At 68.4% G+C, this 27,112-nt stretch overlaps 2 protein-coding genes across 2 annotated transcripts; one reads left to right on the forward strand and one right to left on the reverse strand.

Moving 5' to 3' along the window:
- Positions 1-4,710: 4,710 nt before the first annotated feature.
- Positions 4,711-12,051, forward strand: TMEM91 (transmembrane protein 91). Its single transcript, XM_073321354.2, has 4 exons — positions 4,711-4,797; positions 6,916-7,361; positions 8,560-8,697; positions 9,246-12,051. The coding sequence occupies exons 2-4, from the start codon at positions 6,978-6,980 to the stop codon at positions 9,402-9,404; spliced, it is 681 nt and encodes a 226-aa protein (XP_073177455.1). The 5' UTR covers positions 4,711-4,797; positions 6,916-6,977; the 3' UTR covers positions 9,405-12,051.
- A 2,062-nt stretch (positions 12,052-14,113) lies between these two features.
- Positions 14,114-26,935, reverse strand: EXOSC5 (exosome component 5). Its single transcript, XM_078850298.1, has 6 exons — positions 26,788-26,935; positions 22,233-22,350; positions 20,297-20,417; positions 17,913-18,053; positions 17,066-17,155; positions 14,114-14,409 (listed from the first exon to the last, which is right to left on the reverse strand). The coding sequence occupies exons 1-6, from the start codon at positions 26,879-26,881 to the stop codon at positions 14,317-14,319; spliced, it is 657 nt and encodes a 218-aa protein (XP_078706424.1). The 5' UTR covers positions 26,882-26,935; the 3' UTR covers positions 14,114-14,316.
- Between the last annotated feature and the right edge of the window lie 177 nt (positions 26,936-27,112).

Consider the following 27,112-nt stretch of genomic DNA (forward strand, 5'->3'; position numbering starts at 1 on the left):
TGTGCCCCCCCCAACGTGGGACCAACAAACCCCCCCCTCGGCCGCAGCCAGAGGCGATATCCGACCCCCTGCCCCCCACCTGCCTCCCTGCCCTGCAGGGCCTCAGACTCACGCAGCTGGAGGAGAGACCGGGGGGGGTCACTCACGTGGGGGGGCCCCCTCTGGCTTTGTTAAATCAGCACAAGAAGCCAAGACACAGGTGAGTTGGAGCCTGCAGAGCTCTAGGCCGCGGTGACATCTTGCGGCAGTGAGTTCCGCAGGCCCACCGTGCCGGAGAGAGCCAATTACAGGATAAGACACCCCCCCGGGGGCGGTCCCTCTTGACCTCAGGTGGGTGGCGATTGGCTCGTGCCTCAGAGTGGGCAGGGCTCATACCCACCGCTGATCAGTGAAAATTGATTGGCTTTTGCTCAGACCTCACATTCCTCCTCCAACCAATGAGGTGCATTGCCCAGGCCTGGGCACCCTCCCCTCAGCCACATCCATGGGCCCAGGGCCATTTCGTTTGCTGGTGACCAGGAATAACCCTTCCCAGCTCAGGGACCCTCCGGGAACCATGGGGCTCTGGCCAGCCCCGGCTCCCTGCATGAGGCCTACGACAGGGGCTGGAAACACCTCTTCCAGCAGCCTGGTTTGCGTTTCCAGGTCCTGCCTAGCACCTGAAAGTGCTAGGGGGTGAACCGCCTTGAGCGAGAGGGAAACTGAGGCACAGAGAGAGATGGCACCCTGCCCGAGGTCACAGTGGAAATAAGTGGCAGAACCAGGGAGAGAACCCAGGAGTCCAGGTTCCCTGCCCCCCGGCTCTAACCACAAGACCCCGCTCCCCTCCCATAGCCAGGGAGAGAACCCAGGAGTCCTGGCTCCCAGCCCCCCCGCTCTAACCGCTAGACCCCACTCCCCTCCCATAGCCAGGGAGAGAACCCAGGAGTCCTGGCTCCCAGCCCCCCTGCTCTAACCACTGCTCCTCCTTGCCGCTCAGCCAGGCTTCCCTGGGGCGCTTCGCTCTCCTGGCCCCGCGGGTTGACCCTTCTTGCCAGCATCGCGCGGCTGCCGGGCTATTCCAGCTGCCCGTGGCCAGCCCGCCCCCACCCCCCAACTCCGAGCTGGGATTATTTCCTGCCTCTTGCAATTAAACTGAAACGCCAGAGTGCAGCGAAGACAACAGAGGCACCTAATGCCCCCGCCCGCCTACCCCCACCTCCATCTGCTTCCCTGCACAGAGAGCCTGCGAGCTGCCTTGGGAGGGGGCGGGGGGCTAGCGAGGGGGAGGGGGCAGCCGGCTGAGCCCTGGCCCATTCCCGCTCTGCATGAATCCCAGTTAGCCCCGTTCCCTTCCTGGTCTGGAGTCCTGGCCAGCCCCACCCTGGGGTGATGCCCAAGGCAGGACGGCCTACAGCGAAGGCCAGTTCCAACCCAGCCCAGGGCCTGCGTCCTGGCGTCAGGGGGTGGCTTGTCAGAGGGCGTGGATTGCTGGGGCTCAGAGACACCGGGGCCAGCCGGCTCCAGCGCGAGGCCCTCGGAGCAGGGAGCGCTGGCTGGGCTTTTCTCCGGAGAAAGGCTCAGGGACCAGCAGGGCTCGGGGGGAGCCCAGGGCCGGGCTGGCAGGGGCTGCGGGTCAGGAGCAAGGGGCACCGGCAGGGCTGGGGGGCCCAGGGCTGGGGTAGCAGGGGCTGTGGGTTGGGAGTGAGGGGCACCGGCAGGGCTGGGGGGGCCCAGGGCCGGGCTGGCAGGGGCTGCGGGTCAGGAGTGAGGGGCACCGGCAGGGCTGGGGGGGCCCAGGGCCGGGCTGGCAGGGGCTGCGGGTCGGGAGTGAGGGGCACCGGCAGGGCTGGGGGGGCCCAGGGCCGGGCTGGCAGGGGCTGCGGGTCGGGAGTGAGGGGCAACGGCAGGGCTGGGTAGCGACGTCTATTAATAGCTGCTGCGATGCTGGTTTGGCAGCAGGACTCCTGGGTCCCTGGTGGCTGCTCCCGCCTCCGCGTGCGTGGGGAGGAGGCGGCGTTGGGGGAGGGGGGGGGGCTGTTCGCACCCAGATCGGGGCCTTTCGGTAACTCAGCACCCCATTGGCAGGAGGGAGACGGTTCCTTGGCCCCCCCGGCGCTGCTTGGCCCCCTTACTTTCAGCTCATGGATTCTCCCCCCCACCCAGCACGTTCCCTCCCCTGCTCCCCGGGCACTTCACGGAGCGGGGGGGGGGGTCACCAGCCCCCCTTTCCAGCTGTGGAGACCGCGACACAGAGCAAGGACTGGAGCCCTGGGGCCCAGTCTAGGGCCCTGTCCACTAGGCCACGCTGCCAATCTTCCCCCTCCCGCCACCCTGGCCGGCTGAAGTCCCCCCGGGAGGGCCTGGCAGGGGGTTCCGGGCCCCCAGAATGGATCAGACCAGCCGTCCGTCACGCTGAGCCCCCCAGACACCATCCATCACGCGCTATCTCAGAGTCACCCCCTGCAATGGGGGGTGGGGGCGGGGCCCAGCTGGGGGGGGGCAGGCTGTGCAGTGGGCAGCCTACCCCAGACCCCTCCACCCCCAGCAGCTCGGCTGGGGGCCCTGGGGGCAGAACCTGCAGCTTGGGGGGGGGAACGCGGGGGGGGAATTGCTTGTGCCACCCCCTCCCCCTCCCCCTCCCCCGCCTGTCTGTGAGCAGCTGGCTGGTGGCTGCCCAGCGCTGTGGGGGGGCGGGGGGAGGGTGACAGTTCCAGCAGATGGCAAAGGGGGGGAGGGGAGCTGGGGGGAGGTAAACGGAGAACGCGGGGGGGGGTGCTGAGTCCACAGGGCTGGACAGAGGCTGCGACTCCCCACGTGACCCCCAGCCTGCCCCCCCGCCGCCAGGCCTGGGCCCAGCATCCCCAGCAAAGGGCAATAACGCCCCCGAGGTGGGGGAGGGACTCCCCAGGGCAGGGCCCAGCCCCTGCAGGGTCTCTGCAGGGTCTGTGCAGCGCCTGGCACCGGGGCGGGGGGGGGCTCCAGCTCTCGGCCCGGTGGCGCCTTCAGGCCCTGTGGGAGACAGGCCCTGCCCCACAGAGCCTGGCGACCTCAGGGGCCACCAAACATAGACCCATCAAAGCCGCCCTCGCAAGCCAGCGGTGCCCCTCACTCCCGACCCGCAGCCCCTGCCAGCCCACCCCTGGGCTCCCCCCTGCCCTCCAGCTCTGCTGGTGCCCCTCACTCCCGACCCGCAGCCCCTGCCAGCCCACCCCTGGGCTCCCCCCTGCCCCCCAGCTCTGCCGGTGCCCCTCACTCCCGACCCGCAGCCCCTGCCAGCCCGGCCCTGGGCTCTCCCCTGCCCCCCTGCCCCCCAGCTTTGCCGGTGCCCCTCACTCCCGACCTGCAGCCCCTGCCAGCCCACCCCTGGGCTCCCCCTGCCCCCCAGCTCTGCCGGTGCCCCTCACTCCCGACCCGCAGCCCCTGCCAGCCCACCCCTGGGCTCCCCCCTGCCCTCCAGCTCTGCCGGTGCCCCTCACTCCCGACCCGCAGCCCCTGCCAGCCCGGCCCTGGGCTCTCCCCTGCCCCCCTGCCCCCCAGCTTTGCCGGTGCCCCTCACTCCCGACCCGCAGCCCACCCATGTGCCAGTTCCCTTCCCTCCCCCACCTCCCCCCCACGCACGGAGCCCACTATGAATGATTCATCAGGCCCCGAAGCGTTACTCTTGAAGGAGCCCGGCTGCTACAGCCCCCGGCTGGGCTCTGCTTCTCCAGCCCCCTCAATCTTCCATGGGCCCCTCGGCTCACAGGCCGGCCGGGGACGCGAAGCCGGGGCCAGCCCTTGTGCAAGGAGCTGGCTGGGTCAGCTGGGGCCGGCGGCCTCCCAGAGGGAAGGCCCTGGCCACTGGGAAGCAATGGGCCCCCCGACCTGTGGAAGGGGGAGCCCAGGGCTGGGCTGGCAGGGGCTGCGGGTCGGGAGTGAGGGGCACCGGCAGAGCTGGGGGGCCAGGGCCGGGCTAGCAGGGGGCTGCGGGTCGGGAGTGAGGGGCACCGGCAGAGCTGGGGGGCCAGGGCCGGGCTAGCAGGGGGCTGCGGGTCGGGAGTGAGGGGCACCGGCAGAGCTGGGGGGCCAGGGCCAGGCTAGCAGGGGGCTGCGGGTCGAGAATGAGGGGCACCCGCAGAGCTGGGGGGCAGGGGGGAGCCCAGGGCCGGGCTGGCAGGATTCCCTGCCCCCTGGCATTGGCTGGGTCCATGGGATGACACCGCCCGGGCTCTGCCCCCCCCGTCCCCAGGTGCTCAGCGGGGAGACCCCGTCAGCGGTCAGGGCGATTCTTCAGCCCGGTTAATTCGCTCCCTGCATCTGCCCCCCCCAGCCGGGGAGAGAACCCAGGAGTCCTGGTTCCCATACCCCTCACATCTCTACATTGTCGGGGGGGGGGCAGGTCTCACTGCCACGCCAGGTCCCCTAATGCTGGTAACAAAGCAGTGATGCAAACCCCCCCCAGCGCCTCCCCCCGCTTTCCAGCCCCCCCCCCCCCCGCCGCCCCCGGCCCAGGCGCGTGGGAGCGAGCCCGGAGCAGGCAGCGCTTCTGGGGACCCCCAGCCCCCCACCCCCTCTGCGAGCCTGCCCCCCAGCCCCTCCCAGCCCCCCCGAGCCTGCCCCTTGCGGGGGGCGGGGGGCGGAGCCGGGCTGCGGCTGCATCGCGGAGCTGCTGCGGGCTCCGTGCGGGGGGCGCGGGACGTGCGGGGCCGGGGGATTTTCGCCTCTCCTGCCGCGGGGGGGCCGGGGGCCCGGAGCAGCCCCCCGGGATGGGGGCTTGGGGGGGCTGCAGAGCGGCTGGCGGGGGCCCGGCGGGCGGAGGCGGGCGCTGAGGTGCCGGTAAGTGCCGGGGGCAGAGCCGGCCAGGGGGGGTCCCTGGAGCCGGGCAGGGGGGCAGGGCCCCGGCGGGTGTCAATGGGGCCGGACCCATGGCTGGGGTCAGTCGCTGGAGACGCTCGTTACCTCAGCTGCGGATCTGGCCCAGAACTGAGGCGGGAGGGGGCTGCTAAGCTCAGCACAGCGCCCCCCCCGCAACCTCTCCCCGAATCCGAAGGGGTCCGGGCAGAGCCGCACCCCCTGTCCCTAGCGGGGGGGACACAGGTTCCGGTGCGGGGGGGGGGGACACGAGTCAGTGTCTTTCCCAGCTGATTGCGTGGGGGGCGGGGGGGTGAGAAGCCAAATCTCCTTCCTGCCCCTCCACAGGGGGCTCTGCCCCCCCATTCACGACCTCACCTATTGCCATAGGAGCGACTAACTCGGGGGGGGAGAATGGGGCTGCCCCCCCAGGTAAAGTCTGGGCTCCCCCAGGGCCAAGGCTGGGCATGGGGCCGCGATCCCAGAGCTTCGGGTGGGTTCCTTTGTTTTGTGAGTGCGGTCCGTGGGGCAGCCCCCCAGCTGGGGTCCGTCGGCCGTCGCTCCGTTGGGGTCCGTGGGGCAGCCCCCCAGCTGGGGTCCGTCGGCCGTCGCTCCGTTGGGGTCCGTGGGGCAGCCCCCCAGCTGGGGTCCGTCGGCCGTCGCTCCGTTGGGGTCCGTGGGGCAGCCCCCCAGCTGGGGTCCGTCGGGGTCGCCACACGCTGGAGCTCGGCACCTTGCAGACCCAGGGCCGACGCTGCGGCCCCCCTGCCCCGGTGGCCGGAGCCGGGGGCCCTGCCCGCGGGAAGGAGCTGGGTCTGGCGGGGCCCCGCCGGGCTGGGACGCGGATTGACCAGCCCCGGCCCACGGGCGCCAGGCAGGGGGGTGCGACCTCTGCTTGGGGGCAGCGCCGGGCACAGAAGCGGGGCTGGGAGCCGGTGGCCAGTCTGCAGCGGAGCTGGCCCAGGGAGCGGGAGAGAAACCTGCCCCCCGCACCCCCCCGGCCGGCTTCCCACGCCCCAGGGGGTGGCGCAGATTCCGGGGGCTCCCCAGCGCCGCCCGGCCCAGCTCCGAGTCCCTCACCAAAGCCCCGGGGAGCGATGGGAGCTCATGGACCCGGGCAGCTGGGCTGGGTAGATGTGGACGGGGAGAGGAGTGGGGTCTAGGGGCTAGAGCAGGACTCCTGGGTTCCATTCGCAGGTTTACCACTGACTGACACCAGGGGCTCCGGCCCCTCCCTTTCCCCTCTCCGTGACTCAGTTTCCCCAGCACCAGCTTGCTTCTGGGCGGGCGGGGACTGGAGGCCAAATTCATCCCAGCGCCCTGTGCCGCTCCCCCCGGGCGCCAGATACCGCCCCCCCCCCAGGACTCAGCGCGTCCTTCCCCGCACCTCCCCCGAGCCCTCCGCCTCCTGCCGCCCCGACCCCACCGCCCGGCTGCTCCTTAGGGCCCCGCCCGCCCTCCTGCCCCCCAGAAGCGGCGGAGCAAATCGGCAGCCGGCTGCAGGAGCGAGAAGATTGGCACAAAACCGGCAGCCGGGCGGGGAGGAGAAGCCTCCGGGGCATGTGCGCTCCGGGGCAGGGGCCGGCTGCCGGAGATCATGGGCGACTCTGCGCCGCTTGGAGAACAGCTTCCCTTCCCTGGGGGGGCCCTGCAGGCAGCCGGTCTAACTCTGCGCGAAAGCAGCTCCAGCCCCCTCCAGGCAGCCGCCAGCGAAAGGCGCTGGGCGAGGCAGGGACCCACGGTTGCAACGAATGGTCTAATCGGCACCTGGGCTCCCAGCATCAAGACCCAGGGCTCTTTGCTTCGGCCAGGCGGGGAGCAGCTGGACTTTGTCCAGGCCCCCGGGGTCTCTGGGAGGGAAGTGGGGTCTAGTGGTTAGTGCAGGAGGCTGGCAGCCAGGACTCCTGGGTCCCTTGGCCAGCTCTGCGAGGCCTTCCCCTTGTGTGTCATAGGGACAACGCTCCTCCCTTCCTCGCGTGCAGGGGAGAACAGCCTGGCACCGCTGCCAGCGGAGGGAGCCACTCCTCCTGCTCCAGCCTGGGAGTCTCCTTTTTTTGTGCCCCTACAGATTCATCCTGTTTATCCCTTACTCCCCCCCACCAGGTGACCTGGGAGCCCAAGACCGCGCCGGACGCCCTGCCGGAGCAGGGATCTCCCCCCGCCTCATGGAGAACAGCCACGAACTACAGCGCCCGCTGCTGGCCAAACCCTCCGGGGGCGCCCTGGCTGGGGAGGCGCGGCGGGAACACCCCGGCTTCTTCTCTCGGCCCGGCTGGAGGCGCCTGCCCCCGCCACCCCCCGAACTGGCCCAGCAGCTGCTGGACGCAGGGACCCTGCAGAGGACAGTGGAGCCGCTGGGCAGCCCCGAGCCGGCCCCCCCACCGGGCTCCACATGGAAGACCGGGGAGCCCCCCAGCTGGAGGAAGCAGGGGTACTGCGAGACGGCTTTTGGGGAGCCGGCCGAGCGCCCCAAGAAGCTCTGCCTGGAGAAGGACATTCACACGGTCTGCTGCGAAGTGGGGGATGGAGAGCTGCTGCCTGAGTTCGAGGTGAGGGGGGGCTGGGAACCCAGGCGTCCGGCTGAGCCCTGCCAGCAGCTGGAGGGCACTGGCCTGGGGGATGAATCACTAGCCACCTGCCATCGCTCCGTGAGCTCCAGGGACTGGCTCACGAGCCCGGTCAGTAAATCAATGGCCTGCAGTGGGGCTGGTCACAGTCCACGCTATCCCGGAGGGTCTTTGGGGTTCCCTGCTCACCGGGTCTGGGGAGCAGTACCGGGTTTACAATGGCACGAGTGGGGCCCCTGGGACTGGTGCAGAAGCCTGGCCAGTCTCAGTCAGTTGTGGGGGGGACAGTGTGGGGGGCTTGGCTGGGCCCCTCCAGGCAAGTGGGTCTTGAGGGACCCGGGCCGGGGCAGGCCCTGGCCTGGCTGATCGCGCCACTCCGGAGTTGGTGGGTGTTGGGTGGGGGGGCCGGGGCTGCGTGACGCGGCCTGGGCCCGCCCCCGAGGGGAAGGGGCAGGCTGGCAGCACGGGGCCGGGCAGGCCACTGTGCGTCTGGCAACTGCCAGTTTGTAAATAGTGCCCCGGCGCTGGGCTGGGCGGAGCGGGGCGACCCCTTCCATGCCCCATTGCCCCTGGCTGGCCCCTCGCTCTGGGGACCAACCCCGCCCCCCACCGCGCCATGCACCATTGCCCACATGGGGGCCCACAAATGATTAATCTGGCCCTGCCCAGGAGCGTCCAACCAGGCCCTCACCACAGGGCTGAGCTCCGTAGCCCGGGGACCCTGCCCTGCAGCCGAGGGGCCCTAGACTCAGGGTTCAGAGCTCTGCTCCTCTGATGCAGAGGTGTAGCTGGGAGCCAGGACTCCTGGGTTCTCTCCCCAGCTCTGGGAGTGGAGTGGGGGCTAGTAGTCAGAGCAGGGGGCTGGGAGCCAGGACTCCTGGGTTCTATTCCTGGCTCAGGGAGGGGAGTGGGGGCTAGTAGTCAGAGCAGGGGGCTGGGAGCCAGGACTCCTGGGTTCTATTCCTGGCTCAGGGAGGGGAGTGGGGGCTGGTGGTCAGAGCAGGGGGCTGGGAGCCAGGACTCCTGGGTTCTCTCCCCAGCTCTGGGAGTGGAGTGGGGGCTAGTAGTCAGAGCAGGGGGCTGGGAGCCAGGACTCCTAGGGTCAACCCTGGCGGCCAGGGGAGCGCACTCCCCCCACCCCCTGATCTGGATTCCCGCCCCCCCCACATCCCCCACCCAGAACGACTCGGCGAGCGAGAGTGAGAGCGACAGCGACTTCGGCCTGATGCTGCCGCAGGATCACCTGGGCCTGGCCGTGTTCTCCATGCTCTGCTGCTTCTGGCCCCTGGGCATCGCCGCCTTCCACCTGTCCCAGAAGGTGAGCGGGGCAGGGACAGGTGCGGCCCACCCGGGAGACGAGTTTGCTGGGCCTCCACCTAGCCCCTCCCCTCCCCACCCCGCAGTAAAATCTGGACAATCTGCATACATTATGGGAGATATTTGCATAACTTCCTCTGCCCCCCCAAAACTGGTCCAGTCCCTCAGGGGGCCCCCAACCCCACACAGGGCACTGTCACAGTGCCCCCCCCCGGCCCCCCCATCCCCAGAGCTTGGGGGGGGGGTCAGGGCAGAAGGGGCACTGCGTGGCCCATAGGGCCTATGGGGTGAGAGGATCTGGCCTGGGAATGGGGCGGGGGGTGTCTCCGGGTACCCAGCTGTGGACGGGGGCCCAGGCTGGGGCTGGATCAGGGTACCCGGCGGGGCAGGGGGCAGATGGCGGGGGGATCTAAAGCATACGGGAGGTGTGTGGGGGGCGTCATGGGGTATCCAGCCAGGGGTGGGGCTATCCATGGGGGGGGTGTCTCGAGGGGGGGAGGTCTCAGGGGATTCCTCCTCCCCCCTCTAACCGGCTCTCCCCTCCCCCAGACCAACAAGGCCTCGGCGGAGGGCGATTTCCCGGGGGCGCGGGCGGCCTCGCGTCGGACCTTCGCGCTGGCCGTGCTCTCCATCCTGCTCGGAGTCTGCACCTACATTGGGGCCGTGGTGGTGCTCATCGCTTACCTGTCCGACAAGGGCCCCCCCTAGCGCCCCCGGGGGCCGGACAGCCGGGGGCCGGCCCAGCTGCCACGGGACGGAGGCCAGCAGAGAGAATTGGACTAGCAGTTCCCTCCCCCGCCACCAGAGACATGGGCCCGGACGCCCGGGTTCACCAGGAGCAGGGTTTGGGAGCCTGGTTCGTGGTGACCGACCAGACCCACTTCCTTCCTCCTTCACTGCACCTCCAAACTGTATCCCCATTTTGTATGTCCCCCGCCCCCCAGCCTTCCACTCAGGGTTGCGATCAGTCCAACGGGGGCGCCCTACCCAGTAAAGGCCCCATCCACTTTGCCCGCATCTGCTGGGCAGCAAGGGGTCAGCCCCAGAGGGGAGGGGAAGGGTTAATGCCCCAGGCGGGGGTGCTGCTTTCCCACTGCCCCCAGGGGGTGGAGGCCCATAGAGAGGCCGTGGGTTATCTCCTGGAGCCAGGGGGCTGGGAGCAGGACTCCTGGGTTCAATCCCTAGCTTCAGGGGAGAGAGGTCTAGTGGGTTACAGGGTGGAGGCTGGAAGCCAGGACACCTGGGTTCAATCCACAGCTGGGGGGTTAGGGCTAGTGGGTTACAGGAGGGGGAAGAGCTGGAAGCCAGGACACCTGGGTTCTATCCCTGGCTGTGGAAGGGGCATGGGGTCCTGTGGTTAGAGCAGGGGGGGTTGAGGAGCCAGGACTCCTGTGTTCTCTACCCGACTCCCTGTCTGACCTCAGCAAATCTCTCCCCCTCTTGGTGCCTCAGTTTCTCCCTCCAACCCCATGACATCCTCACGGTTGAGACAATTCATCCTCAAACGAAGCAGGATGCAGCCGCTTCCATCCTGCGGCAGCCAAGTAAGTCTCCCGCGCTCTCCGCTGTGGGGGGATGCGGCCGTGGTCCTGCCCCACTGGCTGCAGGCTCTCCCCTCGGGCCCGGAGCATCTGAGCGGCCCTGCAGCTCCACCCCAGCTTGATGGGCCCTCACCAGCCCTGCTCTGGCTTTTTCAGTGAAAGCCTTAAATGTTCCCTTGATCCCCGCTCAGGCGGAAAACTTCCCCAGGAGACGGCGTGGCTGGCTGGCTCACCAGCTCTGCTCTGACGGCGGGGAAACCGCGAAGATCCACCCCACCCCGGTGCTCCCCCATCCCACTCCTCCCTCCCCGCTCACCGGAGATTGGGGGAGAGACAGCGAAGCCCCTGCTCAGCCAGGGGAAATAGTGGCTTGGTGCCGGCTGGTGCTTTCAAGAGGCACGGCTGGGTGGGTTTAACGGGTCTGCTCGCACGGTACAGCAGCGCCGAGCTTGAGCAAACGGGGCCAGGCCCCCAGCGGCTGGGAATCAGCGTCGCTCCCATTGGAGTCAATGGGGCCAGGCCCCCAGCGGTTGTGAGTCAGCAACAGAAAGTAAATTAGAGCAGCTGAACTGCGCTCAGAAGCTAGTCTAGGTTCACACTAGTGTCAGCAGGAGAATTTGGCCCTAATTTGGTTCAGGCTGGTGCCACTCCCAGGATAGCAGCCCCCACCGCGCCCCTCTCAGGCCAGGTTTTCTAAACCCCGCACCCCACAGAAAGCTTGGGGTTAAAAACCTGTCTGCTGAGTTTGAGCCAAGCCTTCCCTTCCCACTGCGACAGCCCAGCCCTGGGCCAGAGCGGGGTGCCCGGCCTGCAGGGCGCACACGGCCCCCCAGCGCATTTCGGGAGGCCCCTGAGCCGCGCACGGCCCCCCAGCACATTTCGGGAGGCCCCTGGGCCGGCTTCAACACAATCTACTCACAGCCGATTCCTTAGCGCTTGGTGGTCACGTTTACAGCAGTTTAGGTCACACACGAGTGCGTAAACAGCCAAGATTAGACAAAGAACCCAGCTAAACACACATGAAACAAGCAGAACTTGAAATACACGTGCCCCACTCGAGATGGCTGCATCTCAGTGCAGGGTGAGGGATCCATGTATGAACAGCCCGTGCCCCACTCCACCCCAGAGGCAGCTGCATCTAAGCATTGGGTGAGGGGTCCCTGCACAAAGTCCCCGTGCCCCACCCCAGAGGTGGCTGCATCTCAGCTCCCGGAGACAGGTCCCTGTATCTACAATGCTGTAGCAACTGGAAGAGCATTAACCTTCGCAGCACCCCTGAAAACGGCAGGGGGGATTGCGAGCGGAGAACTGCTCCAGACAGATTTTTCAAACCCAGGCAGCAGATTGAGCCTCCCCCCCACCGCAGAAATTAACTGGAGTCACGCGGCTAAATCCACTGGGCAGATGTGAAATGTCACGGCCCAGCTGGCTGGGTTGTTTCAGTGCAGAGCCCCAGGGTGGGGGCCGGGTGCCGGCTTTACTTTTCGGCCAGCCCAGGCTGAGTCCTGCTGGGCTGGGCCTGGACCACTTGCGGCTCATGGGTCCGACACCCCCACCGTGGCTGGGAAAGATAGGGCAGGGCTGCGGGGAGTCGAGCTGGGGGTGCCGCTCTCAGCCTGGCGGGACAGCGGCTGGGGTCTAGCCTGAGCCCAACACCCCCACGAGTTATTAAGTCATGCAGATCTCTCTCCACTGCCTGCTGGGGGTTTTCGGGGTGGGTGGGTTTGCCACAAGGTGCGAGCATAAAAGAATAAATCCCGTTCCCCGCAGCCAGAGTCACGTCACTGGCTGGGCTTGGGGAGCGTGAGGAATGAGCCATTGGGGTGCAACTTCATTTTTGGCTACAGGGCCTGAGGAACAGGGGTGTTCAGCAGGGTCCCCCCAGCCTGCACCGAGGGGCCGCGCCCGGGCTGGGAGGGTCAGGGGGCGTAGTGTGAAAATGGGAGGAGGTTGGAAAGGGGGCAAGCAGACGGGTTAGGGCAGGAGACGCACACGGAGCCGACAGGCAAATACAATCATTTCATCAAAGCGATTAGGCTCCTTAACCAAAGCAGCGGCCTGGCTCTGCCAAGGAGGCTGCTGACGGTGAAGGGGGGGGAGCCCCATGATTTCAGGGGGGAGGAGAATCCCACCCCCCAGAATCCAGAGGGGGCACGGCCGGGGGTCTTGCCGGCTACCTCCTCGCAGGCTGTAACTGCAGGGGACCCGCGAACACAGGCCGTGGCTGCTCTGGGGTGGAGCACAGCGAGGGTGCAACACGGGGACTGCAGCCGACAGAAGAAGGAGAGGACCCCAGGGGGGCGCTTCATGGCCATCAGCAGACCAGGCCGGGGGGGTGCCAGGTCCCCAAAGGACCCCGGGGAGGAGGGAGGCTGAGTTGGGGGCGGGGGGTCGCAGCTCATGCTGGGACCCCAAAACCAAGCTGAGCGGCCAGATCCTCCGGGTTGCAGCAAACCCGGCCACGCTACCCTGGGGTTTTGTTCCCGCACCAAGAGTGGGCAGAATAATAGCCTCCTTGGTGGAAACGGCAGAGAGCACGCTGGGCTAGGACTCGCAGTGGGGTCTGGGGTTAGAACGGGGGAATCCAGACTCCTGGCCCCACTTCGAGGAGGGGAGTGGGCTCTAGCGGGGAGGACGCTGACAAACCGGAGAGGGGTCAGAGAAGAGCCAGTGGAATGACTCTGGGATCGGAAAACCTGCCTGAGCGCGAGCCGCAGACCGGCCGAGCAGGCGACCTGATCCCACGGGGGGAACGAGCCGGGAAAGTAAGGGGGCTGCAGTCCACAGCCAGGCGCCGGCCGGGAGCTGGAAATAGGTAGAAACGTTTAATGGGGAGGGGAAGGAACCAGGGAACCACTCGCCAGCGGGGGCTGGTTTTTCTCCTTCGAACAAGAGTTCCTTGGGGGCCGCCCCAGGGCAGACAGGATCACCCCACCCCGGCTGGCCTGGGCCCCGCTCCCAGTGGGGGAGAGATCAGAGCACAGAAGAGGGACTCCGGCCAAGGGGATTCAGAGCAGGCTGCGGGTAGGGCAGAGGGGAAAAGCCACGGAGCGGGAAGGGGGAAACGAAGGAGGGGAGAAAGGAGGACACAGGGAAGGAATGAACGTGTCACCTACTTTCACCCCGGGGCACAGCAGTGCCCGGCTGCAGCTGTGGAGCTGGGCTCAGGCAGGTGGGTTCGGCCCCGATCCAGGGTGCAAGAAGGGGCGGGGGCCGGGGCAGAGAAGGGTAAATAAAACGGGGGAACGAGCCAATGAAAGGAGAGTGAGAGAAATCAGCTCATGGGTCACTGACATTTCCTGCCTGGGTTTACACTGGATTTCCCCTGCAAATCTGCCCCTGACCCGAATCCCCTGACAGTTTAACTCTCGTCACCACCCCGCAGCACACATTGGGCAGGGGCTTTGGCCAACAACCCCCTGCCCTCCCCAAATCCTTGCCCCAGTACACAAGGGGTTAACCATGGGGGGAGTACTGTGGACCGGGGCTGGCCCTGACCCAGCTTGGTGACAGATGGGCTGAAACACCTGGGTGTGGAGGGGTCCAGATGTCTGCCCACCGGGCCCTGCCAGGTGAGAGCTTCCCTGCAGCAGGGCCAGGTGGAGATTGGCGCTGGGAGGGGAGACCAGCACCCCTGCCAGGCCTCAGTTTCCCTCCTGTCGCATCCACAATGTGGCAGCCGGGGCTCCGTGGACCGGGCAGCTCGAGGTGCGCCAGGACGAAGTGCTCAGAATCTGGCTGCCAGCTCCGGCCCTGCTGGAGGGAAAAGGAAAAGCCAGGAGGCAGGGAGAGCCCTGCAGAACAGCAGTGGGCCTGGGGGGCAATCGCACGGCCAAAGGACACGCTCCCATCCCACGCACGGCGCAGACGGCTGGCTGGACACACAGACAGACGGGGGGATGCCCCCTTTTTAATGGGCCCCGATGCACAGAGTTCATCGCGGCAAACGCCGGGTTTGGGGTGATCTGGGTGTAGCCTGTGCGTGACGGGCAGGAGCCGGGAGAGCAGTTTCACAGGCTGGACGCACCGACAGGGGTCCCCGCTCAGCAGGGATCCGGGACCCGGCTGGGGGCCAAGCCTCACGTCTTGGAGTATTTCCTGCGGACGGAGTCCCGGTAGAACTGGAAGATGGCACCGCTGGCTCGCTGGGCGGCTGCGATGCACTGCTGCAGCTGGGGAGGAGTGGGGAGACGGGTGGTTAGAGCGGGGGGACCCCCAGAGACAGGCCCTCACGGCAGGTGCTGGGCTGGCTCTGTCCCCAGGGGCTCCCAACACCTGCCCCCCACATAGGCTCGGGCTGCAGAGGAGAAGGCTCTTCACTTTGCCGGGGCATCATGGGACAGTTCCGCCGACCAACCTGCCCCGAGAGGCCTGGGGCGGGGGGGGGGGGGGCCTGATTCCCTGTCCCCAGGAAGGGGGGGCCTGATCCCCTTCACCCTCCCTGTAATTCATGAGGGGAACCCCCCCCCATGTCCTCCCTCCGGGCCAGGACCCCCACACTCCCCACCCAGCCCCACGGCCAGCCCAGAAGTGTGTGTGGGGGAATGGGAGGAGAGCTGCCATCCCAGCACCCTACCTCCCGTCGCCGTAGCAACCAGGTTGGGGCTGTGATTCCCCATCAATCATTCAAAGTTGCCCCACACCCAGGAGGGGAACCCTTCGCTCCCAGCCCCCTGGCACCCTCTTCCTGCAGGCAGCCCACCCTCGCCCCACAGCGCACAGGAGGGGAGAAAACAGCCCAGGGGATCCCAGGGGGTCGCTCCCCACTGGCCCCTCAGAGGGCAATGGAAGGCAAGCCCTCGACTGGGGCTCAGAGCCACCCCCTCGGCCCCACATGGGAGTTGAGAGGATTCGACAGGCCACCTACCCACCCACCCCGCCCTCAGCGGCTCTGCCCCCAGCGCCAGCCGCCCGGGAGCGATTGGGAAACCAGACGCGGCTGAAAGGGCCTGAAATTCTGCCCCTGGGCAACAGCTGGGCACATGCCAGCCCCAAGCAAAGTGCCACAGTGACTCCCCGCCCCGCTCTGCCGATGCCCCTCACTCCCGACCCACAGCCCCTGCTAGCCCAGCCCTGGGCTCCCCACCAGCTCTGCCGGTGCCCCTCACTCCTGACCCCAGGAAGAAGATTTCACAGGGTCTGGAGGGAAACAGGAGCGCAGAGCTGAGCTGCAAACGCAGCATGGCCCAGCATCAGCGCTCTCGCCCGTCCGATCCCCTGCCAGGGCACTGAAGGGTTAAGAGCCAGCCAGCGAATGGCCCCCCACCCCCCGGTGATCAGTCCCCCACGCAGGCAGGGCTGAGATCCAGGCCCCCCAGCAGCGAGGCTCTGAACGTCACGGCAATTAGCTCGCCGCAGCCCCCAGGCTGGGCAGGGAACGGATCGAGCGGCAGCCGGCTGGGACAGCCAGAGTCCGGGGGGGGACGCACACGCAGCCCGGGGGCAACAGGCGCACGGAGCCGCAGCCGCAGGCTGTGATGTGCGTCCACGGGGCCGACGCAAGCCCACACCACGGCGACGCACACAGCCACAGCCACACGCTGGCAGCTGTGGGGCACAGGACGGCAATGCCTGCGCAGAGAACCACAACCACCCACACCATGGCGACGCACACAGCCAGAGCCGTGCGCTGCAAAGCAACGGCCACACAACATGGCAACGAGCGCAGAGAATCACAACCACACGCTGGAAAGCAGTGTGCGCGCCCTCCCCACCCCCGAGCAACGCACACCCCCCCCAGAGCGACACACACCCGCCCCCCCCACCCCCCCGAGCAACGCACACCCCCGCCCCAGAGCAACGCACACCCGCCACCCCCCCCACCTCCCCCAGCGATGCACCCCCCCCCCAGAGCGACGTGCACACCCGCCCCCCCACCCCCAGAGCGACGCACACAGACACGGCCGCGCACTGGAAAGCGATGTGCACCCCCCCCCATGCACGCACTGGAGCGCCACCCACCCGGGGGCAGAGACCAGCCCCAGCAGTGCGCTCTGGCCACACCTCCTATGCCAGCACAGGCTCCATGCACGGGGGATTCTCCGGGGGGGCTTCCCACCCCCCTCAGATCCTGCATGCTGCTGCGCCGTGGGGCCAAGGCAGGGCCCCGCCGGAGACCCACCAGCTGACACTGAGCAGCTGCTGCGGCCAGACGTGCCGGGGTGCTGAAGACCCCTCGCGGGCACAGAGGGGAGCCGAGGCGCTCGGGACCCCCACCCCGACCGAACCAGCAGGACCGCTCGGTGGCCCCTCGCCCCGAGGGGGGATCTGTGCCCTGCCCCGTTCAATAGACCCAGGAGGAGGAAAAGGGTTTTCAAGCAGCCAAACCTAACTGGGATTCAGCCCAGGCCGGCTGCTCGGCCTGGCAGAGCCGTTTGTCTGGGACAGCCAAGAACACATCCATGGTCCCGCCCGCTCCCCAGCGAGGCGCCGGGTCGGGAATACTAACAGCCTGCCCTGGCGGACTGGGGTCCTTCCTCCCACCCCCCGGGGATTCCCCTCCCCTGCCTCAGCGGCACCCCCGCCTTTCTTGTCTCACGCCGGGCCTGTACGGGGCTTGGCCCCCCCATAATCCCAGCTGCTCTGCACCCTGCTGAGTTCAGCGACACCCCGGAGCCCCAGTTCCCGGCCACGGCACCGCACCCCAAACCCAGCCCTGCTGCCAGCAGATCCGTCTCCACCCGGCAGGGGTCACACAGAGCTCCCAACACCCCCCCACATGAGATCTCCGAGCCTGATCCAACCCCTCCGCCCCCTGCTCCTGTGGGTCTTAAAGCCGGGTTTGCCCCCGCGCCTGGCGGCCCAGCCGCCCAGCCACGCCCTGCTCACCTCCTCCACCGAGCAGGTCCCCTTGGTGGTGGACATGAGCACCTGCCGCTCCACGCTGCTGATGGCGAAGGTCACCACAGCCCGAGCCTCCTGCAAGGGAAGGGGGAGAGCGTGAGCTGCCCGCCCACGTCGGAGCCTTCCCCATTCATCCTAGGACCCTCGCAGGCCAGGCTCCCGCCTCTGTGGTCCCTTCGCTAACGGACCCCAGCCCGATGCAGAACACACAACTCCCCTCGCATCAGACCCGTTAGCCAGGCAGCCTGCTCGTGCCAGCATCCAGTGGCGGAGAATTCCACAGGTCACGCCGACTGCCCCCATGAAGTGGGATTATTTCGACTTCACTATTTCTGCTCCCAGAGGTCACCACCTCGCATTTTGCCTCAGTTTCACCTATTTCTGACTCCCAGTCGCCTGGCTGCTCTAACCACTGGACCCCCTCTCCACTCCCAAAGCCAGAGAAGAGTCCTGGCTCCCATTCTCACTGCTAGACCCCGCTCTCGGTACACACGGAGCAGATGAGGCCTGTGGGGAGAGTGGGGGAGCACTGATTCCCGCCGCCAGGCAGGAGGGTCAGGGGCTGGCAACGTTTACGAACCATTAAGAGCACTCAGGCTCGGAGGAGCGGAGGTAGCTCAGCTCCATGCTCCAGGGCACCCGTCAGCACAGGGTCAGGAAGGAACACCCCCTGCCCCAGATTGTGCAAGGCAACGGCACAGACCCTGCCCCCCCCCCAATCAGGGGCCCCCCTTGTGCTGGGTGCTGCTTCTAGTCCCGTGGGGACACCATGGCGCTAAACCCAGACACCCCTGGGGCACAGCCGCCTGGCCCTGGGCGGTCCCACACCCACCTTCTCCTGCTTGGCCGTGGGGTCGAGGCCGATGGCCCCAGTGGCGTCCAGGGTGCACGTCACCCCACAGAAGAGAGACTTCATGGGCAGGCCAGCGTCCATCAGCCCCATGCAGGCCGCGTTCAGGCAGCAGGCCAGCAGCTGGGTACCGGGTCAAGGAAAAGCTGGCAGCTAATTAACAGGGAGGGGTGCCACAGGCCGTCCTCGCTAACAGCCCCAGCAGCGCTGACCCCAGCTCTTGGCCGCTGCGTGCTACACGGAGGGAAACCACCACTTGTTTCTTCAGAGGGGCCATAAGTCCCTATTTCAGCACACGCAGAGGTCGCCTCAGCTGGAAAGCGCACCTGGATCTGCAGGGTCTGGAGGATGTGGGGGCCGCAGGGGGCTGGGGGCCAGGACTCTTGGGTTCTATCCCCGGCTCGGGGAGGGGAGTCTAGTGGTTAGAGCAGTGGGGGCTGGGAGTCTGGACTCCTGGGTTCTATCCCTGGCTCTGCCACAGATTTGTGTGACCCTGAGCAAGCTACTTGCTCTCTCTGTGCCTCAGTTTCCACACCTGAGTGGCTGTGCAGGGGGTGCTGCCTATGGCGGGTGGTCACTTGGAGGAGCCCGGCTCCAGGGCCGTCAGGCTAGCGCCTGTCACCAGAGCTAAGCACCGCCTCCAGCTGAACCGGGCATGCTGCAGGCGTTTTCAACAGCAATTCAATTCCCCTTTAAAGAGGGCAGCCTAGTAACGCTTGGCTTCCCTGGGGCACCGCACGGCTTCAAACACTCCACAATCGGCCTCCCTCCCGGAGCACAACAGAACCCAGGAGTCCTGCCCCCCAGTCTCTGCCTGCCCCAACCTCAAGACCCCACCCCTCGCCGGAGCTGGGAAGAGAACCCAGTAGTCCTGACTCTCTGAATGGGGCCTGAGGGCTCTAACATTTCACTGGACATGTGGAGCCCACCAAGCCCGTAACCAACCAGCTCCTGCCCATAAGTAACCCACCCCCAGCCTCCCTGGGGTCTGGCTCCCCCTCCAGGGGCCCAGCCTGTGTGGCAGCTGCAGGAGCATCTGGGGGCGCGCCATGGGCCAGCCCCCCATGGCGCTAGCTACTGTTCACTTACTAGGTGTATTACGGTAGTATCCTGGGGTCCTGACCCAGACCTGACTTTGCTAGGCACTACCATAATACACCTAATAAGAGAGCAGTACCCAGCTGGAGCTCCAGTTATGGACCAGCCCCCCACTGTGCAAAGGTCTGCACATTTATTAGGTGCATTACAGTAGGGCCAGGACCCTAAGGTACTATCATAATACACCTAATAGATGTACAGCACCCAAAACAATGGAGTTCTGGACTGGTCCATTTCGGGCTCCTACCACATTACCACACCGAAGAAATGTACAGTGCCTAGCTATGGTTCATAACTGGGGTGCCTAGGTCTTACCATAATACACCTAACACAACACAGCACCTAGCACAATAGAGTCCTGCTCCATAACTGGCAGGCCCGGCCCCATAACTCCTTTGTGCTGGGCACTGGTCCTCACGTCTTAGGTGCATTACGGCTGTGCCTAGCAGTCCTGAATGGACCAGAACCCCCCGGGGGCTGTATGTGTACTAGGGGTCTTGGGGTAGCACGTAGGGGCCCCCCGCCCGGAGCAGGACCCCGCCGGGCGGTTGCTGCAGGTGGAAAGGCTCCGGCTGGGTCCCCACGCCCTTCCTGCCAGCGCTAATCCTCCCCCGGGGATTTGGCTCAGTGAAAAGCGAGAGTCCTTCCGGCAAGGCCGAATTAAGTCATCACTCCTGCCTCTGTTCAGATGGAATCCGACACCCCTGGCTGCCGCTAATCCCCACGCCTGGCTCACACCCCAGAGCCGGAGACCTTGTCACTTCCCACCCGCATCTCACGCCATAATTAAATTCCTCCAGCGCCTGGGAAAGCTCTGCTGCCCCGCCCGCTCTGCAGCCAAGCCTGTCCCAGGAGCCCAGGTTGACACCTGGTTCCTCTGCTCTCACTGACAGAGGACTGGGCGAGCAGGGGCTGTGGATTGGGAGTGAGGGGCACCGGCAGAGTTGGGGTGAGCCCAGGGTTGGGGCGAGCAGGGGGCTGCGGGTCGGGACTGAGGGGCACCAGCAGAGCCGTGTGTGGGGACCCCAGGCTGCCATTCCCCCTTCGAATCTCCAGGCTGGTTTCAGTGTAACGGGAAGGCTGCAGCCCCGGGCCCGATGGGAGACCAACCTTCCCTGGCGCACTGGGGCATACCCCCAGGATGGCCACTGCCACAGCGCTGCTGCCACCTAGGGGCGACAGCCAGTAGTTCCCGTAGGGCTCGGGCAGGAAGAGCAGGAGGGCACCCGCTGGAGAGCGCCCCTGGCTGGGCTGCCTGTGAAGGATACGGAGCCCGCGTCGCTGATCACCTGCAGCACAATGGTGATGGAGGTCCGGGGGTGCAGGGCGCCCAGGAGAGCCGCCTCACATGTCTTCCTGATCAGCTGCTCCCGGTTCTTCTCAAGACACCTGGGGGAAGGAGAGAGGGGGGCCAGGCTGAGCCAGGGGAGGGCACACCGGGAGCTGGACAAAACCCCCCAGCAACCCTCCGTCCCTACAAAACCAGCTCCTCTTCAGCTCCGTGCTCTCCCCCATGAGCCATCTGCCTGATTAGCCTGTATGACGCCAGCGCACAGACGTCCCAACGCAGACTGCACCCCCGACGTGCCAGGCAGTGTCCCAAAGCCCCCAGCTGAGATCTGGGTCCCTCGCCATGCCGGGTGCTGCCCACAACTGCCCCATCCCCCGCCCAAGATTGGGGAGGCCCCCGTCCTTCCGGGTGCTGCAGACAGCTTAAGCCCTAAATACACAGGACAAATGGAAGGAGAAGGGACTTGGATGAGTCAGACAGGGACCCTGGAGCAGGGCAGGGTCCTGACTTCCAGTCTAGAGCCTTACCCACAAGGCCAGTCCCTTCCACGCATGCAAACAGCTTGCTTCAGTTTCCCCATCTGAAAAGTGGGGAGAATTCTCCCCCTTTATCTCGTCTACGGAGAGAGAGTCCTGCCCCGCCGACGTTACGCCCGACCCCACACTCGCCGGGCGGCTCTGGCTACACAAGGCTGTTTCTCCAGCAAGAGTCAGTGCGACAAAGCTGAGAAATGTCAACAGTTCTGCAGAGGAAAATCCTCCCGTTGTTTCTTAATTTAATTATTTGCTGCGGAAGCGCCCCTGGGAATCTGACAGTTTAAAAAAAGCAGCCTGCCGAGATCCAGAAAGTGGGAGAGATGCTAACAGTTTGTGGGGCAGGGCTCCAGGGGGCCCAGCTGCAGGGAACCGACCCGATGAGCCCCAGGAGCAGGGGAGAGCCCACCGGGGGTTAACACCGCCATTGTGGCACAATCCAGACAGAGGGGAGCGTTTAGGAGGCTACATGGCCTTATGTCAAGCTATTGTCTGTCTGTCCCTCCACACCCCCTCTTCGTCTGTCCCGCCACAACCCCCTGCACGGATCCCTCCGTTCACTCCCCCCACTGCACAGGGCTCCCCCATCCACCCATGGGTCTTATCTGGCCACCATTCCCGTAGCAGGTCAGCACCTCACAATCCTCAGTGGATTTACACACACACATATCCCTGGCAGGGCAATGCTGTTACCCCATTGCACACACGAGGCACCGACCTGCAGTGACTTGACCAAACCCGTGGCAGAGCAGAGACTCGACCCAAGGTCCGTCCAACCCTCCGCCCGCCGGGGAGACGGCGCGACCCAAGCTGCAGCACCGTGATCTGTATCCCAACGGGACACGCGTCCCGTTTCGCTAGAGGGCGACGGGCTCCAAAAAGACGGCACAACCCCACCCCCACCTCGTAAATCCCCGCTGGGCTCAGGGATGAGGCCACGCGCAGCCACTTCCCCTCACGGGGTCTCAACGGGGACCGCTCGGGGCCGCTCAGACGCCCCGTATCATCGGAGCTCACGGAAGCTGGAGCTGGACGTGCGGGGGGGGGTATCGGATCGTGGCAGAATTGCTCCACGAGACCTAAGAGCTGCACGCTGCTTTGTGATGGCAGGGGGGCACAGATTGTTATGGTGGGGCTGCTGGCGAGCCCCCTACTCAGTACGCTAATAAAATTCTCTTGTTATCGTAGGGTTCATTTTAAACATTGCGTAAACAGCGGGGGGTTTGAAGGATATAGCGATTTGTTTGGATTTTAAATAGCCTCCAAGCTTTTGTTCGAGGCGTAATCCCGGCCACCGCCTGTGAGGCCCCCCAACCCCAGCCAATGCCCCCCTTTACCGCTGACAAGGCCCACGGGGGGCGCTCCCTGTCCCGCCGTCACTTACCCGGGAGCCCCACTTTGGGTTTGAGCAGCACTTCCACTGTGGCCTTGTCGTACAGCTCCTTGCTGACTTTCACCTCCGCCGGGCCGTACAAGCCAGCGAGGACCGAGGTGTCCCCTGAGAGGAGAGGCGAGAGCCAGGTCAGACACGGCCCCTGGGCTTCCCCCAGCTTCTGCCCCAGGAGCGGAGCCAGGACAGGAATTGCAAGCCCACGGCAGGGTGCAGGACCCAGAGCGCCTGCCCCAGGCTCCCAAGAAGAGGGTCCCCAAACTCAGCTGATGGCAAACGCCCCCCTGAGCTCTGTCTGGGATGGGGGAGGTGTCTCCAACAGCCCCTGCTGGCCAGGCAATGAGAGAGGGCCAAATTGGGACCACGGAGGGACTTCCAGAGGAGACACCCCCCAGACGGGGGAATTGGGGAGCCCTCCCTCTACCTGCAGACAGGGTGGGAAGGGGAGACTAGCCGCTCCCTTTGTGGGAGACAAACCCACTACCCACAGGGCAGGGGGATAAGCGGGTCCCTGGGCCGAGGTGAGAACAAGTGGGTGGAGAAAGAGCCCTTGGGGTGGAGGAGGGCAGGGAGGTTGGGGTCCCTGGGGAGCCCCAGGGAATGGTCGGATGAGAGGACCAGTGGGGTGTGGGGGGAGAGAGACGGGAATAAGGGGCAGCCCGTGTAGGGGGCCAGGGGTGTAGGGGTGACATGGGAGAATAGGGGTCATGGGGGGGCCCAGGAGGAAGTTTCGGGGGAGGGGAGGATCCCGCGGGGGGGAATAGAGGTGAGGGGGGTCCCGGGGGAGGTCCAGGGGTGAGGGGGGATCCCGGGAGGGGGGAATGGGGTGAACGGGGGGTTCGGGTCCCGGGGGTGCTGGGGGGGTTCCAGGGGGGAATAGGGGTGATGAAGGTCCCGGGGGGGGGGTCTAGGGTTGACGGGGGAGTCTCGGGGGGGAATAGGGATGAACGGGGGGGTCCCGGGCCAAGGGGGGTCCTTGGAGGGTCTAGGGTTGATGGGGAGGTCCCGGGGGTGGTCCTGGGGGGTCTAGGGGTCCCAGGGGGGGTTCTAGGGGTGACGTGGGGGGCCCCGGGCCGGGGGGGGTCCCATGGGAGGTCTAGAGGTCCCGGGGGGTCTAGGGGTGCCGGGGGGTGCCGGGGGGTCCCGGGGGGCTCCCGGGGGGGTCTAGGGGTGCCGAGGGGGTCTAGGGGTGCCGAGGGGGTCCCGGGGGGGTCTAGGGGTGCCGAGGGGGTCCCGGGGGGGTCTGGTCCCGGGAGTCTGGGGAGGGTTGGGTTCCGGGCCGGGGGGGTCCCATGGGAGGTCTAGGGGTCCCGGGGGGGGTCTAGGGGTGATGGGGGGTCCCGGGGCGGTGCCGGGGGGGGCCCAGGGGTGACAGGGGGTCCCGAGGGGGTCCCGGGGGGTCTCTAGGTGTGACAGGGGTCCCGAGGGGGTCTAGGGGTGATGGGGGGGTCCCGAGGGGGCTCTAGGGGTGACGGGGGGTCCCGGGGGGGGGGGTCCCGAGGGGGCTCTAGGGGTGACGGGGGGTCCCGGGGGGGGGGTCCCGAGGGGGCTCTAGGGGTGACGGGGGGGTCCCGGGGGGGGGTCCCGAGGGGGCTCTAGGGGTGACGGGGGGTCCGGGGGGGGGTCCCGAGGGGGCTCTAGGGGTGACGGGGGGTCCCGGGGGGGGTCCCGAGGGGGGTCTAGGGGTGACGGGGGGTCCCGGGGGGGCCCAGGGGTGCCGGGGGGGGCCCAGGGGTGCCGGGGGGTCCCGGGGGGGGCCCAGGGGGCTCCCGGGAGGGTCTAGTGGTCCCGGGAGGGCCCTAGGGGTGACGGGGGGTCCCGGGGGGGCCAGGGGTGACGGGGGGCCCGGGGGGGGCCCGGGGGGTCTAGGGGTGATGGGGGGGTCCCGGGGGGGGTCCCGGGGGGTCTAGGGGTGACGGGGGGGTCCCGGGGGGGTCTAGGGGTGACGGGGGGTCCCGGGAGGGTCTAGGGTGACGGGGGGGGTTCTAGGGGTGACGGGGGGGGGTCTAGGGGTGACGGGGGGGTCCCGAGGGTGTCCCGGGGGGGTCTAGGGGTGACGGGGGGGTCCCGGGGGTTCCCGGGGGTTCTAGGGGTGATGGGGGGGTCCCGGGGGGGTCCCGGGGGGTCTAGGGGTGACGGGGGGTCTAGGGGTGACGGGGGGTCCCAGGAGGGTCTAGGGGTGACGGGGGAGTCCGGGGAGGGGTCCCGGGGGGGGCCCAGGGGTGACGGGGGGCCCCGGGGGGGTCTAGGGGTCCCGGGGTGACCGGGGGTCTAGGGGTCCCGGGGGTGTCCCGGGGGGTCTAGGGGTCCCTGGGGTGTCCCGGGGGGTCTAGGGGTGACAGGGGGGTCCCGGGGGGTCTAGGGGTGACAGGGGGGGTCCCGGGGGGTCTAGGGGTGACAGGGGGGTCCCGAGGGTGTCCCGGGGGGTCTAGGGGTGACAGGGGGGTCCCGGGAGGGTCTAGGGGTGACGGGGGGGTCTAGGGGTGACGGGGGGTCCCGAGGGGGTCCCGGGGGGGGTCTAGGGGTGCCGGGGGGGGTCCCGAGGGTGTCCCGGGGGGGTCTAGGGGTGCCGGGGGGTCCCGGGGGGGTCTAGGGGTGCCGGGGGGTCCCGGGGGGGTCTAGGGGTGCCGGGGGTCCCGGGAGGGTCTAGGGGTGCCGGGGGGTCCCGGGAGGGTCTAGGGGTGCCGGGGGGTCCCGGGAGGGTCTAGGGGTGCCGGGGGGTCCCGGGAGGGTCTAGGGGTGCCGGGGGGTCCCGGGAGGGTCTAGGGGTGCCGGGGGGTCTAGGGGTGATGGGGGGGGTCCCGAGGGTGTCCCGGGGGGTCTAGGGGTGACGGGGGGGTCCCAGGAGGGTCTAGGGGTGACGGGGGGGTCCCGAGGGTGTCCCGGGGGGTCTAGGGGTCCCGGGGGGCCCCGGGGGGGTCTAGGGTGACGGGGGGTCCCGGGGGGGGTCCCGGGGGGTCTAGGGGTGACGGGGGGGGGTCCCGAGGGTGTCCCAGGGGTTCCCGGGGGTCTAGGGGTGCCGGGGGGTCCCGGGAGGTCCCGGGAGGGGTCCCGGGGGGGGCCAGGGGTGCCGGGGGGGTCTAGGGGTCCCGGGGTGACCGGGGGGTCCCGGGAGGGTCTAGGGGTGGACGGGAGGGTCTAGGGGTTCCCGGGGGGGTCCCGAGGGTGTCCCGGGGGGGTCTAGGGGTGACGGGGGGGTCCCGGGGGGGTCTAGGGGTCCCGGGGGGTCCTGGGGGGTCTAGGGGTGACGGGGAGTCCCGGGGAGGGGTCCCGGGGAGGGCCCAGGGGTGACGGGGGGGCCCCGGGGGGGTCTAGGGGTCCCGGGGGGGTCCCGAGGGGGTCCCGGGGGGGTCTAGGGGTGCCGGGGGGTCCCGAGGGGGCCCCGGGAGGGTCTAGGGGTGACGGGGGGGTCCTGGGAGGGGTCCCGGGGGGGGGCCCAGGGGTGCCGGGGGGGTCCGGAGGGGTCCCGGGGGGGTCTAGGGGTCCCGGGGTGACCGGGGGGTCCCGGGAGGGTCTAGGGGTGACGGGGGGGTCCCGGGGGTCTAGGGGTGACGGGGGGGGTCCCGGGGGTCTAGGGGTGACGGGGGGTCCCGGGGGGTCTAGGGGTGACGGGGGGGTCCCGGGGGGGTCTAGGGGTGCCGGGGGGGTCCCGGGGGGGTCTAGGGGGTGCCGGGGGTCCCGGGGGGGTCTAGGGGTGCCGGGGGGTCCCGGGGGGGTCTAGGGGTGCCGGGGGGTCCCGAGGGTGTCGCGGGAGGGTCTAGGGGTGACGGGGAGTCCCGGGGGGGGCCCAGGGGTGACGGGGGGCCCCGGGGGGCCCAGGGGTGACGGGGGGGGTACCGAGGGGTCCCGGGGGGGGTCCCGAGGGGTCCCGGGGGGGGGTCCCGAGGGTTCCCGGGGAGGGCCCAGGGGTCCCGGGGGGGTCCCGAGGGGGTCCCGGGGGGGTCTAGGGGTGACGGGGAGTCCCGGGGGGGGGCCCAGGGGTGACGGGGGGCCCCGGGGGGGGCCCAGGGGTGACGGGAGGCCCCGGGGGGTCTAGGGGTGACGGGGGGCCCCGGGGGGGGCCCAGGGGTGACGGGGGGCCCGGGAGGGGCCCAGGGGTGACGGGGGGGTCCCGGGGGGGTCTAGGGGTCCCGGGGGGTCCTGGGGGGTCTAGCGGTGACGGGGGGGTCCCGGGGGGGGTCCCGAGGGGGTCTAGGGGTGACGGGGGGTCCGGGAGGGCCCAGGGGTGACGGGGGGGTCCCGGGGGGGGTCCCGGAGGGGTCTAGGGGTGACGGGGGGGTCCCGAGGGTGTCCCGGGGGGGTCTAGGGGTGACGGGGGGGTCTAGGGGTCCCGGGGAGTCCTGGGGGGTCTAGGGGTCCCGGGGGGTTCCCGGGGGGGTCTAGGGGTGACGGGGGGTCCCGGGGGGTCCTGGGGGGTCTAGGGGTGACGGGGGGTTCCCGTGGGGGGTCTAGGGGTCCCGGGGGGTTCCCGGGGGGGTCTAGGGGTGACGGGGGGGTCTAGGGGTCCCGGGGTGACGGGGGGTCCCGGGGGGGCCCCGGGCTCACCCTGCAGGAGGGCGGCGGAGCCGTCGGGGCGGCCGAGCGGGCCCAGCTCGCAGGAGAAGCGGCGCAGGCCGCAGCCCCCCGGCTCGGAGCCCATCGCGCCCCGGGACCCCGCGCGGAGACCGGCCCCGCCCCCTGACCCCCGCGGCGCGACCCCACTTCCGCTTCCGGGGCGCGGGGAGCCGGCCGGAGCCCCGCCCATCAGCGCCGCCTCGGGCCACGTGCGGGGGAGGGGTCACCCCGTTACCATGGTGATGGAGAGCGGTCGCTGTTGCCATGGGACCGGGAGGGGCGGGGTCGCTGTTGCCATGGGGACCGGGAGGGGGCG

The sequence above is a fragment of the Lepidochelys kempii genome, chromosome 23 (genome assembly GCF_965140285.1).
Source record: "Lepidochelys kempii isolate rLepKem1 chromosome 23, rLepKem1.hap1, whole genome shotgun sequence".
Taxonomy (NCBI): domain Eukaryota; kingdom Metazoa; phylum Chordata; order Testudines; family Cheloniidae; genus Lepidochelys; species Lepidochelys kempii.